At 37.2% G+C, this 15,760-nt stretch overlaps 1 protein-coding gene across 1 annotated transcript in view; it reads left to right on the top strand.

Annotated features, from left to right (window-relative positions):
* The window catches only part of LOC149420992 (protein O-mannosyl-transferase Tmtc2-like), a 491,943-nt gene that overhangs the window by 257,627 nt on the left and 218,556 nt on the right, over window positions 1-15,760 (top strand). The window contains exon 4 of the mRNA XM_089635668.1: window positions 14,575-15,607. Coding sequence (XP_089491794.1) covers window positions 14,575-15,607 — 1,033 coding nt within the window. The remainder of the gene's footprint in view (window positions 1-14,574; window positions 15,608-15,760) is intronic.

The following is a 15,760-nucleotide window of genomic DNA, read 5'->3' as shown; positions in this document are numbered from 1 at the left end:
TTTAAGATTTATTCCACGTTCCAACCTTTGGGGATCGACCATTGTTTAGACCTCCTTTGAGGATTCAACATACATCTCCATAAATAAAGATCATAGAAAGAACCAAATTCTGAGAAAAAAGGTCTTGCATATCCCGAAGCTATGATTTTTGTGGCCAGCATGGGATGTTTTTGTTGGGAAATTAGTCTACTAAACGTTTAAAATTATGTTTTTTCCAGTATTTATTTTGGTACCTACGTAAACACCGTTTATTGACGGTAATGACATATTTGCAGGTCTTTCAAGATCATAAGCAAGAAAGAAGCGAAAGGCATTATATAATAGAAAGTTAAGCACTTTCAATAGAAAAGGCATTTTATGGTACTGATAATCAACAGTCTTCTTTTCTTTTTATTAACATACAATATTTATTAAATTTTGAAAATGTTACAAGCAAACGCACAAAAAATACATAGTTTAATCTTTCATTTTTAAATTTCCACTTTATAATAAAAAACTTTCGTAATTTTGTCTTCAGTGAAGAAACAACATCTAAAAGTTATTTCGCCCACATACAAATGATCTTAATTCACAGCGAATTACTTAAAAAGAATACCTGAGCCGAGTTTCGTTAGTTATAAATCGCAATCTGATTTACGTAAATCCTCACGAGCTTCTAATTGCTTTCAAGTCAAAATAAGTTAATAATTAAGAGTGACGTGGAGTGCCATGCTCCAGTTAACTTTTTTCAAGCTGACAGAAGATAATAATGTAATTTATTCTCTAGAACGTTCATTTAATCATTTTTCCCGGCAGCCTTTGAATATCGTCTAATTGAAAATGCTAAAGGCAGAGATGTAAATTTTATACAAATTTCGAATTTCATTTGTTACAAAATTTAATCGTTTTTTTAAATATATTTATTTAATTGGCTCAAGATATACGAATACACATTTAAAAAATATTTTGTCTATCTAAATAAGAGGAATTCCCGTTTTAGGACAGTCAAATGTCTTATACAAAAAAATATGGAAAAAAAGAGAAGAAGGGAATGAATAAATTAAGCTGACGTATCTTAGTGCTTCAGAGCACCTGACCTGCAATCAGAAGGTGCGGGTTCAATTCTCGTCATAGGCATTTATTTTTACTCGAGAGATATTTTCAATTTGTTTAGATATTTCAGGCGAGTCATTATTGCTTATAATAATTTGTTGAGTCCAAACTGCTCCCAACCGTCTCGAGCCAGTCCTACGGCATCTTCGATTCGGGAATATTGTGAGGCTGAAGGTAGTGGAGAGTAAAGGAGATGGGGTATAGAAAGGTGGGGAAGTTCCAGACCATTCAGATTTGGTCACCAAACATGATGGCCAAAGTCATTTCAAGGAAAGTTTCAATTCTGAATGGTGGTCTTACACCATGGCAATACTGAGATTATCTTCCAATCTGGAAAGTGCCCAAATATACTATTTTTTTTTAATTAGTAACTAACTAACTAACCATTACGCCGTTTTCCGCAGGGATAGGCAGAGAGGACGGACCGCCAAAGAACTCGGTCTTGCCACACACTTCTTGTCTTATTCACATTCATATTTTCAAAAATAATATCGCGTATTTTAGCCCTTTGACCCAAATGTGTAGATTGTACAATAAGATTGAGTGTGCTGAAGTAGATATATTTGTCGATAATTTGTATGGATTCAGAAAAAAAATTCTGCTCTTGTTAAATAATATGTTTCACTGATTATATTATGTATTACTTGCGTCTCTTACTTCTCTGTAATGTTTGTATTTCATATTTATTTTTAATTTTGAATTATTATTTTTATTTTTTTTATATTTTAATCTTTATTTAGGTATATGAGAATTAATGTGTCTTTGTGTGTGTATTTGTATGTTAACTGAGTTTTTATAACTGGATTGTTCTCACGTTAGTGAGATCGTCTGTAAAAACCCAGTATAAATAAAAATATGTGAAAGAACACAAAATAATCAAATAAAAATTACTTTGAGCACGCCGCGATTTGAACCTGCGACCTCGAACCTCTAGCTTTCTAGTCGTGACCACGAAGGCCGAGGGATAAGGCACTCGACCAGCAAGTAATTTAAAAAACATAAAAAAACACATGCTTTTAAACCGTCTCAATACACAATTTTCCATATCCTCCAGAGATCCTCCAATCAATGATACAGAGTTTCAAAGGCTTGAACTACGTGGTGATTTTTTTTTATCGAAATGGAAAATTATCTGGAAAATATAACAACGTTAAGAAAACTATTTTTTTTATTTCTAATATGTATTAAATACTAAACATTGTTATTTTGATTAAAACATGGAACTTAATTATTTTAAAATGAATGTTGTTTTTATTATGTTTACACTTTATGTCTACAACCAATATTTGTTTCCCGAATTCTAAAAATATGTGCTTATTAATTTGCGCTTCGCTGTTTTTTCCACGTGTATAATAACCAATAATATGCACATTGATGCATGTACACGTAGAAAACTTAGTGAAATATTGTGAATTTATTAAAAAACATGGTGAAATTATTCGTTTTCATGTTAAAAAAACGGGACTAGAGGCGTACAGCTAATGTTTTGACAGATTTCATAACAAACTATCAGTAGTAAAGCACGCATATGTTATGAGGAAGTCGAAACACGTGTTCTTCAAAATAATAGTATTTTTGCATCTCGTCCATTTTATTAATTCGGACAAGGGCTACCAATGTTGAACACGTGTTCAGATATATCCTTAATGACTAATGTTTTATAAGGAAATGGTCATGCAGTCACACTTAAACAGTATCTTGATAAAAAAGTAGTACAATTTTTTCTTTGTGTAATACTAATAATTTATGTTTTTCTTGTGGTATATTATCAACCGAAATAAGGTGCACGGGTTTATGTATAAAATACAATATTGTCAAGGAATTTCTCAATTTGGGAGGTGGGTATTGGTGACGCAAACCCGGGAACCATTTATTGGTCACTCCGAGTGGTTTGCTACGTTTGGTGACTTAGCATGGGGTACCCGTGAATCATAGGGTGAGGTTTGCCTTACTGAGTGGCGGGTCGGATCGGGAAAGACTGATCTGACCTCTTCAGCCGAACTCTCCCTCGACCAACCACTTTGCACCACAGTGGGAGGTATGGATACACACGTCCATCACACCTGGACAGATTGCGCCCCAGATTCCTGTACTGTATCAAAATCAGTCTTTAAAATCGAAGGTAGTTTAGCTGTACTAACATTCAAAACCGTATATTTAAATACTTTAAAATTAAACTATTTTCCGAATTTTGAGTAGCAGCGGTAAATGTCGATAAAATGACCAAATTACCATAGGTTTTAAGCACTATTTTTACGACAGATGGACCTTCATATTATGCGGATGTGGTATATAACAGCAAGCCGCAGCTGGGCAACTATAATTTTATTTATGTACACTTTTCATTAAAATCCAACGCATAAGTGATAAAAATGTACTATTTTGAACTCATTTTCTAATTGTATGTACTAAAATACCTACAAATCATACACATGTATTTACCCTGTCAACTGTGGATGGGACATCGGTGTCTTCCATACAAAAATCGAAGAATTTGTTTTCTAGGAACTGTATGAAAAATAAGTTCAGAATCGCTCGCGCTAAATATGTATTTAGAAAATACTTTGTATTTGATGTATATATGTACAGCTTTACTGAAAGCTTTGGAATAAATTATCTACAATATTTTATCGTGTCATTTCTTATAAAGGTCACAGATGTCACCACAGTTAACAGTCACAGTGAAGAGAAGAAATAATCGAATTTTAGGGTTATCCCTGTTGTAAAGTGACCTTCACGCTATACCATCTGTGAAACGCTCTTCACTCTGTAACTTTAAACCTCTCCCACCCCCATTGAGTTAATATATTCGAATAATTCGTAACGATTATTCGAGGCGCGGCTTGCTCCCTCGTCAGTGTCACACCCGCCTGTCATTGTAAAATTTAAATTTTGAGCCCGGCCCTGCTAACGGTGGCGGGAGCGACTCGCCGGCGCGGCGCGGCGGTATGTTTCCGCCGACGGTGTATTTTTCCCTGCAAAAGTCACCACTCTCCCGTGTTTTGATGACGTATTCAGGGCAATAAGAGAGACATGTGATGCGAATAGCAATTAAAGCCTGTACGTGTACGTGCCACACTAGCACTGCGGAGGTGGGGGAGAAAGGAAGCAGGGGAATCAGGGTTGCCACTTTGCAAAAATTTCGATTCAGAATATTTTTTGTATATTTCGTAAAAACATAGGAACCAGATTCAAAATTTCTTTTTTTTGCTGGGAATTTTCCTGATTATGCAAACAAGTTTACATTTGCTAAAGTGTTCAAATACCTACTAAAACACTTTACAAGAAATCAGGTAGAAAAATGTGATTATTATTATTTTGTGTTGCAATAATTATGTATGGGAATAGGAAGATAAATTTTTTACTGTCACTAAGCATTGCATACATGCGATAATTAAACTGTCAATGTTCCTTGCCACAGTATTAAAACCAACTTTGTAAGGTACATCAATCTGTTAAATTATATCGATGGTTATATGGTTAGATAATGGATTGCTGTATGGGAACCCATATTAAACATTTACATATTAGCAAACCATAGACTAAATGGAGAAATAATTAACTAAAAATTCTGCCTCAATACAGGTTCGCCTAGTGAGGCAGGTTATGCACAACCTAAAATATAGTATATTATGCCATTTCTATATAACACTCTTACATTCATATATATTTTTTCTTATATTAGAAACTGCCGTATTATTGTAACATTATTCTTTCAACAATTTCATTGTTTCTAACTGACATATAATTATACAACTTACTAATGATATATTATATATATTCTGTAATTTTTTGATGAAATAAATAAATTTAAAAAAAAAAAAGATGGTTTTAATAAATGTTTTAGAGCGATTTTTTCTGAACAATTAAAATCAGTAACTATGACACCAATCGTAGAAGACATAACATTAAACAGTTTTTGTTCCGTATCGTTTGAATGTTTGTAAAACAATTTTTTTTAAACCATGAGTAATTTTATATAATAAGTTGGTGGGTTAGAGCTCTTTGAAATATTCCAATATTATCCATATCACAACATTCATATTGGCAGATCCCATAAAAATGTATAATTCAGTTAACATTAGTAATATGCACGCGCTGTGGTGGGATTCAAATGCGTAACTTCTACGTCTACTAACAACTAGGTACTACTGAAAGTCTGAAATTGGCATGCCACAAGTGTGACAGATATCTGGATGTTTGGCTAAAAGTAATCAATGTTTGCATGAAGATAGATCATTATTTTATAAAGCCCATTTTGTAGGACCAAGGAAATCACTAGGTTTTGCAAATGTAGAAAATACCCACACTCAAAGGTTGATGTCTAAAAAATAACAGATCGTTTCTTGGCTTCTGGTTTACAAAATTGAATATTTCTGAAGAAAAAGCCATCCTCACGGCAAAACGGTTTAAATCCTGCAAATGTGTTGATGATATTATTTTCTGTTTTATGACAGGCATAAGTCAATGGCATCGCGGTAAGCGATTCTGGGAAGCGTCATTATGGACAGCACTCTAGAGTTAGGGCACACAGCAAGTGTTTGAAAGCTTGCCGTATAACAACATTACCGAGCCAAGAACGGGGAACCGTGGGAATATAGGTTACGCCGCTTATTCAAAGATCATTTTCGTGAAAATATTAGGTTTTTATACTAAACTTGGCGTTTTTTTAAGATATTCTTGACCTTTCAGTAACAATAAATATGTCAAGTACCTACTTGAAAATATACACACATCATTAAAAACGCACAGATACTCGGTATAGGACAAGCTAGGTGTGTAACTGGTATTTTTAATGAAGGGTAGGAATGAACCTTGGTCATGAAGAGACCCATGTTAACTGTTTAATTGTTAGTTAACGTAACCTAGCACCACTTGGGTCGCCAGTGTTAACTTAGGACAGTTAAAGTTATCATGTTATCGTGTTATTGTGTTATATACATACCTATATGTATATTACAGAAAGGCTACCGAGGCCGGCAGAGGATAAAACTCCCTCTATACAGGGGGTGGGTATTAGTACAATTTGCAATGAAACAGGTTATCTGGGATGACAAGTTTATTAACACATAATACGGAAGGTCAGACTGTTCTATAAGATACATGGCAATTTAAGGCCTATATTTTACTATGGCAATCTACGGAATCTATGGCTCTGTTAGAATTAAGTACATTAGTAGCTCACGTGTGAATTAACGTAGGATGCCATAGGTGGAGAGCCTAGGCTGTTGAGGGCGGCAGTACGACGCCTACAAGGGGCGGCGGCAGCGTGTGCGGGCGCGCAGGACTGCAAGGCGGCGGCAGACAGCAACAGAGCGGCGGCAGAGCGACAGAGCCTCGGCAGAGCAGATGCAGAGACTGAGTATTGGACAGCAAGGGCGGCTGTTGGGCGGCTCCGGGCGAAGGAGGGCGGCAGGCGGCAAGGGCCTGTAGTTGGTACAGCTTGGTCGGCTGCTAGTGCACGGCAGCGGCACAGGGATATGACACAATTATATCCATGTCTGTGTGGTTGGCTGGTGATAGTCCTGAAGTTGTGAACTTGGACTTGGAGATACGGCACAGTTATAAAACGTAATGAGGCCGGGAATCGGCGGCACCCCGCGGACGGGAGACTAAATCCATCGTGTTAATCTCAACCGGGTCTCAATGACTGGCGGCCTGGGTCGGCCGGCAAGTACTTCTGCCGTTTGCTACTCGAGGCAAGTGGAAGAGGGTCGCATCGCTCCTTGTAAGGTCACGTTTCCTCATTCGGACATTTGATTGGTCGTTAGTACGCGTAGGCCGTACCATGCAGTGATATCGCGAACGTCCGCGTATGTATTGGTAATCATCCGATTGTTGACATGCCGTCGACGCATGTTATGTTTCCGGCCACGTGCTGATATATTCATTATTATGCGTAGTAAGGTAAATGGGCTACCATAACACCCATTTTGCAGAAAGAAGGAAGCGCCGTCGAAAACGATTGGCAACAAAAATGGCGCAAATGATTTAAACTTATTTTCTTTTTTATTTATTTAATTTATAGTACAGGGTTTTCCAATAAGAGGTGTTATTTTGATATTCAATCGTAAAAGATCAATGGTTTCGTTGCTTGTGTGGCACATAGCACCGTCTTGTTGAAAGTAAACGTTGTCCAGATCAATACCATCCAATTCCGGCCATAAAAAATCATCAATCATCTCTTGATAGCGATCCATTCACCGAAACTGTTGCTCCAGCCTCATTTTCGAAAAATTAAGGTCCAATGACTCCGCCGGACCATAAACCGCACCAAACAGTCACACGTTGAAGATAGAGAGGCTTTTCAACAATAATTCTTGGGTGGAAATGGGCCTCATCACTCAAGATGATTTGCATTTGATTCACTCAAGTGACTCAATTTCATAATTTCAATGCGTTGTTGAAGCGTGTATCGTTCCATTTTTATTAATGACGTAGTTTTTACTAGTCAAATGTCAAAAAATGACATATTCAAAAATAACATCTACCGAAATAGCGGGCTATTCAAAATAACACCTCTTATTGGAAAACCCTGTATTATTACATCAACAAATATGCTTTTAATGAATTTTTCCAAATAACATTTTAATTTATTTTTTCCTTGCTGTAACAAAACACCTCGTAGAGCTAGTTTCAGAGAGATAGTTGCATTAAAACAGCATAATTCAATAGTCTTTTTGTATTTTAAAAAAAGCCTTCCAATTAACACTTTTCATTCTGCGCTTTGCACAAGGGCCGAATGCAAAGTGTAGGGGCTTGAGCTCTAGTACATTTTTGACAGCCGATGTCGATCACAAGCCCTTTGACTCATCATTCGGAATCATCTGTCATTAGTGACTTGCAGCAATTAGTGGGATTTGCGGCGCAGTGCTTAATAACGCTGAAAGCTCATTGGCAAGTGGGCTTTCTGTCAGAGGAGTACACAAAGCACAAGGACGTTCATGCAAGCAGAATTCATGTAATTGGAGGGTATGTGCGTATTATACTATTGTCTCCTTACTATATCACATGATAAACCGTAATCATCGGAATCTAATTAGCTTGGACCATCAAGGATCTCAAAGAAGGTATTTACTCGTATTAATATCTAAGCTAGCAAACGTAATTGAACAAATTTATAAAATGGCTTAGGGAGACCCTTTGACCTCTCCAACTAGTCTCTCTATCCATCGCCTTGTGCCGCAGTGGAAGGAATATACGTATATCCTCCCAAACGATTTCATAGACCCTTGGGAAAAAAATCTGGGTCTCCTGAATCTAAAAACAAATTAAATCACTTAGTTTTGGGTCGTAACCAGAATATTGTCAATTTACTTGGCGAATATTTTTTATTATAAAACCAAAAAAAAAAAATTATTAGTTAAACATACAATTTGAGTTTTAAAGTTTTGTTTACATCTCCCCCGTTGATATTATTGCTGTCTACTAACACCTTATCTAAAGAATGAGGAATCGCATCACGGTGAAATAACACCCAAAAACTAATTACGGTAATTATTTTATTTAGAATATTATTCTGACCGGTTTCAGAATCATCGTTCCTTATTCAGGGTTAAATACAATAATTATATTAAAAATAAGTATTTAAAAAAATAAAGTGGTGTTTTACAATAAATAATATTTACATATATTATATTTAGGACAAAACGTTACATAAAGTGATGTCTGTCTTTACTCATGTAAAATATTTATAACTATAGTACTGTTACTACGTATTGAGTAAAAAAAACACTATTTTTGTATTTCCCGGTCGATCGGCTCAAATTTGATGTTTACGCCAAATAGCTACTTGCTCTCTTTTTCTGATGTTTGTTATTGTTATTGTTGTTTGTATTACAAATCATAACCTTCCAAGTAATCCCAGCCACTTATCTACATAGTTCTATAAGGAATTCTGAAAAGCAACAGGGTCAATTCTAAGATTTCTTCGAAATTATAATTAAATAAGTATTTAGGTGATCAGCTTTTTGGTACCGAAATGTGCTTATCCTTTCTGACATAGCCATATTGTAATGAAACAAATACATATATTTAGTTCAAAAAAACATTCGTTGTTAAAAAAAGATCCAAACTAGTAGGGTGTTCACATACATAACATATAATTAACCAATAATAAAAATAATTAATCGGAACAATTTTATGATTATGATCGAAAATTTTGAATGCGAAATATAATTTTTTGGTACATTAACACCCTTAATAACACTTAAACATATGCATGGTGAAGTAAGATGTTATTGGACATTTTACAAGGCCAAAATTCATCATTGATTATTTGGTTTGCCTTGTTGTGTTTCTTCCTTCTAAATAAGTTGTTATTGGAAATCCGTGATTTGATATTTTCACAGACAAAAGTATTGTACGGGACGTGTTTGCCTGCACAAGAAAAGACTGTAAATAATAAGCACCGGCACACATCAGTCCTCAACCTGGGTAATGATTTAAGTAAAACACCGTGAGGTGTTCTATTCAAACCATCATAAAATAAAGACGATTCGAATCAGGATTCACGTTTTAATTGCAAGTATTGTTCTGGTATACAGAACGTACAAAGAGGTGTAGCTTATAGGTACTTCCTATTTTTTACAGCCAACCCAATTCACAAGAAATAGTTATATGTATTTCAATACAACTGGGATTTAAAACACAGATAGAAAACTGATACAATCTGAATCCTTTCAGCTATAATTTCAGATTGGACCTCATTGTGCATCATCGCGCCATACGATACAGCAAATGGCGTAGGTGACTGCTGGAGCAGTGGCCAGTTCAATTGGTAGCCAGCAGGAATCGGCCAGCCTTTAGGCTTCAGCATCAATGGCCAATTCAGTAAGTAGCCAAGAAGAATTGGCCGGCCTCTAGGTTGTCAGCATTAATGGCTAATTCAGTCGGTAGCCATGAAGAATTGGCCAGCCTCTAGGTTTTCAGCATCAATGGCTAATAATTCAGTTGGTAGCCAGGAAGAATCGGCCGGCTTCTAGGTTTTCAGCATCAATGGCTAATTCAGTCGGTAGCCATGAAGAATTGGCCAGCCTCTAGGTTTTCAGCATCAATGGTTAATTCAGTTGGTAGCCAGGACGAATTGGCCGGCTTCTAGGTTTTCAGCATCAATGGTTAATTCAGTCGGTAGCCAGGAAGAATTGGCTAGCCTCTAGGTTTTCAGCATCAATGGCTAATTCAGTTGGTAACCAGGAAGAATTGGCCGGCTTCTAGGTTTTCAGCATCAATGGCTAATTTAGTCGGTAGCCAGGAAGAATTGGCCGGCTTCTAGGTTTTTAGCATCAATGGCTATTTCAGTTGGTAGCCAGGAAGAATTGACCGGCTTCTAGGTTTCAGCATCAATGGCTAATTCAGTCGGTAGCCAACAAGAATTGGCCAGCCTCTAGGTTTACAGCATAAATGGCTAATTCAGTTGGTAGCCAGGAAGAATTGGCTGGTTTCTAGGTTTTCAGCATCAATGGCTAATTCAGTCGGTAGCCAGGAAGAATTGGCCGGCTTCTAGGTTTTTAGCATCAATGGCTATTTCAGTTGGTAGCCAGGAAGAATTGGCCGGCTTCTAGGTTTCAGCATCAATGGCTAATTCAGTCGGTAGCCAACAAGAATTGGCCAGCCTCTAGGTTTACAGCATAAATGGCTAATTCAGTTGGTAGCCAGGAAGAATTGGCTGGTTTCTAGGTTTTCAGCATCAATGGCTAATTCAGTCGGTAGCCAGGAAGAATTTGCCAGCTTCTAGGTTTTCAGCATCAATGGTTAATTCAGTCGGTAGCCAGGAAGAATTGGCCGGCTTCTAGGTTTTCAGCATCAATGGCTAATTCAGTCGGTAGCCAGGAAGAATTGGCCGGCTTCTAGGTTTTCAGCATCAATAGCTAATTCAGTCGGTAGCCAGGAGGAATTCATCAGCCTCTAGGTTGTCAGCATCAATGCAGCAGGGATTGGCCAGCCTCTAGGTGATCACCGGCAGTGGGCAGTTCAGTCGGTAGCCAGCAGGTATTAGTCAGCCTTTAGGTTGTCAGCATCTGTGACTGGTTCAGTCGGTAGCCAGGAGGAATTCATCAGCCTCTAGGTTGTCAGCATCAATGCAGCAGGGATTGGCCAGCCTCTAGGTGATCAGCGGCAGCATGGTCATTTGATTATAAGAGCCGGCACACGGAGACGCCCCATTATTGTAATGATGACTGATGCGTCTGGCTCAGCTGATAGAATGCCGGTCGTAAACAGCTCTTGCAAGTAGTTGTAATCTTTAAAATGATTGTGCCGTGATGGAGGATTTAGTTGACACTAAGGATTTTTTTTTTTTTTATTTTATATTAACTCCACACAGGAGGCCCTGAAGAAAATAATTTCCCTCAGGGCCTATGTCATCTTTGGGGATGTTGTGTGGAGGGTCTTTTTGTGGAGAGGTAGGAGTGAACATGGGTCTTGAAGAGTCCCATGTTGTAGGAGGGAGGAAACACAGAGGCCGGCAGTTCGTTCCACAGCCAAGCTGTTGAACTTAAGAACGAATCGTAGAAGCGACCCGTTCTCGTGTGACAAATGTCAACCGTGTACAAATGTTGGGCGCGCGTTTGGCGTGTATCCTGACTACGCACCGGTGCCGAAGGGATCAATGACGCTAGTTCCTCAGAGCATCTTCCATTGTAATACCGATAGAACAAGGACAGCATACCTACCTGACGCCTGTGCTCTAAAGATTGCAGTCCGTTTGTTAAGATTGGGGAATCTATCGAACGGACCGCCCGTTTCTGCACAGAGTCAAGGGTTTTTTTCAGGTATTTAGGGGCTCCGGACCAGAGATGGCTGCCAAATTCGACAGTAGGCCGCACTTGCGATTTGTACAGGGTCAGCAGTTGTGTACTATTAAAGTATCTGCGGGCCCTGTACAGTACGCCCAGCTTCTGAGAGGCCAGCTTTACTCTGGCTTCGATGGAGCCCCCATACCTGAGCTGGTCACTTATAGTTACACCAAGCATATCAATGGAAGGCCTGTTCTTTTCAATTTTTAATTATAATTAACAGATCGCGATTTAACTGGAGGTATTCCGTCCACTATATTTATAATTTCTCTAGCAAGCCTTCTTGTGACGTCAATATCTTTACCACAACTTGTTTACGTTTCAGACGCAGGTGTTTTTAGGTGAGAATAACAATTTCGCCCAGCGACTGGTTTGTCAATATTTTGATTTTTCTCCGGCTTGATTCGCCTAGTAACCGATTATTTTGCTGCATTTTTCAACTCGTAAATTTTATAATATTTAATGCAATAAATTCGTGTTTTCACATTCGATACAAGTATTATGATGATTTTTTGTTTTTTTTTTTTTGCCATTTTGCGCTTCTTTCTCCTTTTACAGCTACACCAAGGCGTTTAATGGCTACACCAAAACTAAATTCCGAAAACTACACCATTTCAAGTAATTATTATACTTATACCAATATCAATAATAAGGATTAACACGCGCAACACAGTATCAGAAAAACACAGTTTTCACCGCAATCTAGATGTCTGCCCTGATCATGGACGGTTTAACTCTGTCAAAAACGTAGAAAAAGGAGGAAGTACAATACGGCATAGTAACACAAACAGTAATCACGATTAATTGTAATTAGAATGATTGACTGGGTAATATATGTTACTTGTTTTAATTACCTTTAATACGACGTAATGGGGTTAATTTCGGGAGATGAAAATATCTAAAGTAAGTAGATATATCGTAACATTTACCAATAATATATATATATATTTATATTATATGTGTTTGTACTTGTTGTAATATTGGAATACTATTCCCCATGAAACTTTAGCTTGTGGTTGGAATAGGAATGTACACTGTACAGTACATCATTGTAGTTATTTATAAATATCTGATTAAGTTATCATGCTCTCAAGTTTATTTGGTACATCATTAGGAAATATTGTTTGTTTTGATGTTTATAATAATATTTTTGTTTCCAATAAGCAAAATGTCTCCAAAATACAAAATAATTATTTTCCGCAAGCAATACTTCTGTATATTATTACATGTAATTGTTATGATTTATGTGTTTGAAATAAACAAGCCCAGAGGCGAAGAGGAATGGCGTGTACAAAGGGGCTTAGTTTAAAATTCTTGCACTAAATTAAAAGTAAAAGAGATGAGAATCGTTCCCAAAGCAGGAAATCGATACCTACTCGAACTGAATTATTTATGAAAAGCTTTGCAACACGCCAAGGAAGAAAAGCTTACAGAAAGCTCGTTATTTTGCTTTTTAGCATCTGATTACATATAATAACTTCATCCTCGCTTCCGCAGGGTAAAAAAGGTAAATACGAAAATTCGATATCGAAGCGTAAAATGTAAACATTTCTTTAACATGATGCGAACGGGTCGTAAACCGTATATTTCCTTCCAAAATTTAGTTAATTTGTTTGACGGGTCAATTCGATATTTTAGAAACAATGCGCAGTGATTACCTACCTATGAAAAATCTATCAATTTGCGTTTCACATTTTCAGTTAATAATATTAAAATAAACATTTATTTTATTTTATAACGATGCTACACGTAAAATTTTTGCTGCACTTGGAGAAAAATGACCCTGTTAAAAAAGTGTTAGCATGCCAATTTCTTGTTAAAATATTAGGATATAATATGTAGAACGCGTGCTATTTTCCTAATAAATGTCACGGCATAATGCTACAATATTAGTACGTCAATATCATTATCAATGTTTGTGTGAACACGTGTTCCGCCGTCCTCATAAAATTTTCACTTTTAACTTTACTCTGTGTAATTCGTTAAAGAACTGCAATCCCGTTTTTAGCAGGAAAATAAATAATTTGAACTTCTTTTTAATAAATTAACGTTATTTCATATCAGTAAGTTTTACTTGTTTACGCGATGTTTAATAGTATTTAGTAATTTATCAATTCATACCTGTATCATTAACTCAAGAAATTAGTTTATATTTTGTACGTATTAATTTCTAACAACTTAATTCTAAAAATTAACAAAATAAAAATAAAATAAAATTTACGAAAACCTTGTATTGATTAATATCTGAAATCTAAACCAAGAAACTATTATCTATAAAAGGACATCACTACATACAGTGTTGGTCTTACTAACATAAGTAGTATTAGAAGTTGTGATAAAACTGAGTATTTTTCAGTGTGGTTGTAAGAAATTCCTCATTAATCACATAAAATACAAAGCGTCATCTAAAACTTATAAAGGTGTATGCAAACTCACCACTAACCGATGTATCTGCTAATGGTTGTGTCCCATCTTTTTTGCATAATATACGTTACATAGTTGTTTTTATTTACCGATATGTGTTTATTTTGTTCATAATTTTTTGCACATATCTAGATAAATAATATCTAATAACAGTGAAAATAGCCAGTGAAGTCTTGTGTTAGATCATATAAAAATCTATTTGGCTTATAAGCACAATTTTATTTTAATATATATTAACGTGTGTTTTTCTTGTTTGTTTCAGAGGCGAATCGTCAGTCTTGGGATGCTGTTCGCCGCACTCATTGCACTTCTTGCTGCTCGCGTCCCACTCAGTGCCACTCCAAAATTCGCCAGAGCCGATAACCCCACAGCCAGAGATCCTTCAATAGTCACACGCTTCCTTACCTTCTACTATCTTCCAGTCTTCAACTTCTTCCTCCTGGTCTGCCCTTCAACCCTCAGTTTTGACTGGTCCATGGATGCAGTACCGAGAATAACCTCCCTGATGGACCCTAGGAATTTTTTATCAATATCATTTTACTATTTCGTATCAAAAATCCTGTACAAAAGCAGTTTAGCCGTCTATCGCCAGGGAGAACTAAAAAACAAACAATTAATTAATCTTAGAAAAGACAATAATAAAATACACAGTTATGGATACCCAAAGAATGGAATCAACGGGAGCCGGTGCTTGAAGGTGAACAGAAACGGACTGATTTATCAATTCAATAGTTTGTGCGGTTATACGAGTGTTATAAAAAGTGGTAGAGTGTTAGTTAGCAGTGGAAAAATGAATGGCAAAACTGTTTGTCATTGTTCGTGTTGCAGGCACGTGTTGACTGACCACCATTCCAGTTCTTGCCGGGCTGTTAATAACAACAACTCCATGGGGCTTCAGTCCACCTGTGCTTGCGCGCCACCTTCGCCTTACGTAGCCGTTGCTAGTGTTTGGCCGCCATTGGAAAAACCCAAAGTGTACATGAGAAAGAGCTCTCATTCTGCTCTGCTTCTGGCTGCCTCTTTCTTGACACTGCCTTTTTTGCCAGCGACGAATCTATTTTTTTACGTGGGGTTTGTGGTGGCTGAGAGGGTGTTGTATCTGCCAAGCGTTGGGTTTAGTTTATTGATGGGTATCGGGGGCGCCAAGGTGGGGGCTCGCCTGGGCAGCAGGGCTCGCGTGGCGGCTCTGGGGGCCTTGCTACTGGCGCTAAGTGCGAGGACTTTGGTGCGCAACAGGGACTGGAGGGATGAGGAAAGTCTTTACAGGAGCGCTGTCAAGGTTAATCCTCCCAAAGGTGAGTGCTTTTATATTATTGTTTAATTTTAATACTATTTCTGGGGTCATCAAACGTACTTAACATAATAATCAATTCGTTATTAAACAAACCCTGTTACAGAGCAATTGAGCTCTACGCTAAGAGCCCAAAAACTGGTAAAGGTCGCTGGTT

Source organism: Hesperophylax consimilis, chromosome 9, assembly GCF_061612785.1.
Source record: "Hesperophylax consimilis isolate HC1 chromosome 9, BYU_Hcon_1.0, whole genome shotgun sequence".
NCBI classification, from domain to species: domain Eukaryota; kingdom Metazoa; phylum Arthropoda; class Insecta; order Trichoptera; family Limnephilidae; genus Hesperophylax; species Hesperophylax consimilis.
Note: the sequence above shows the minus strand (reverse complement) of the source record. Positions and strands in the feature narration are given on the sequence as shown.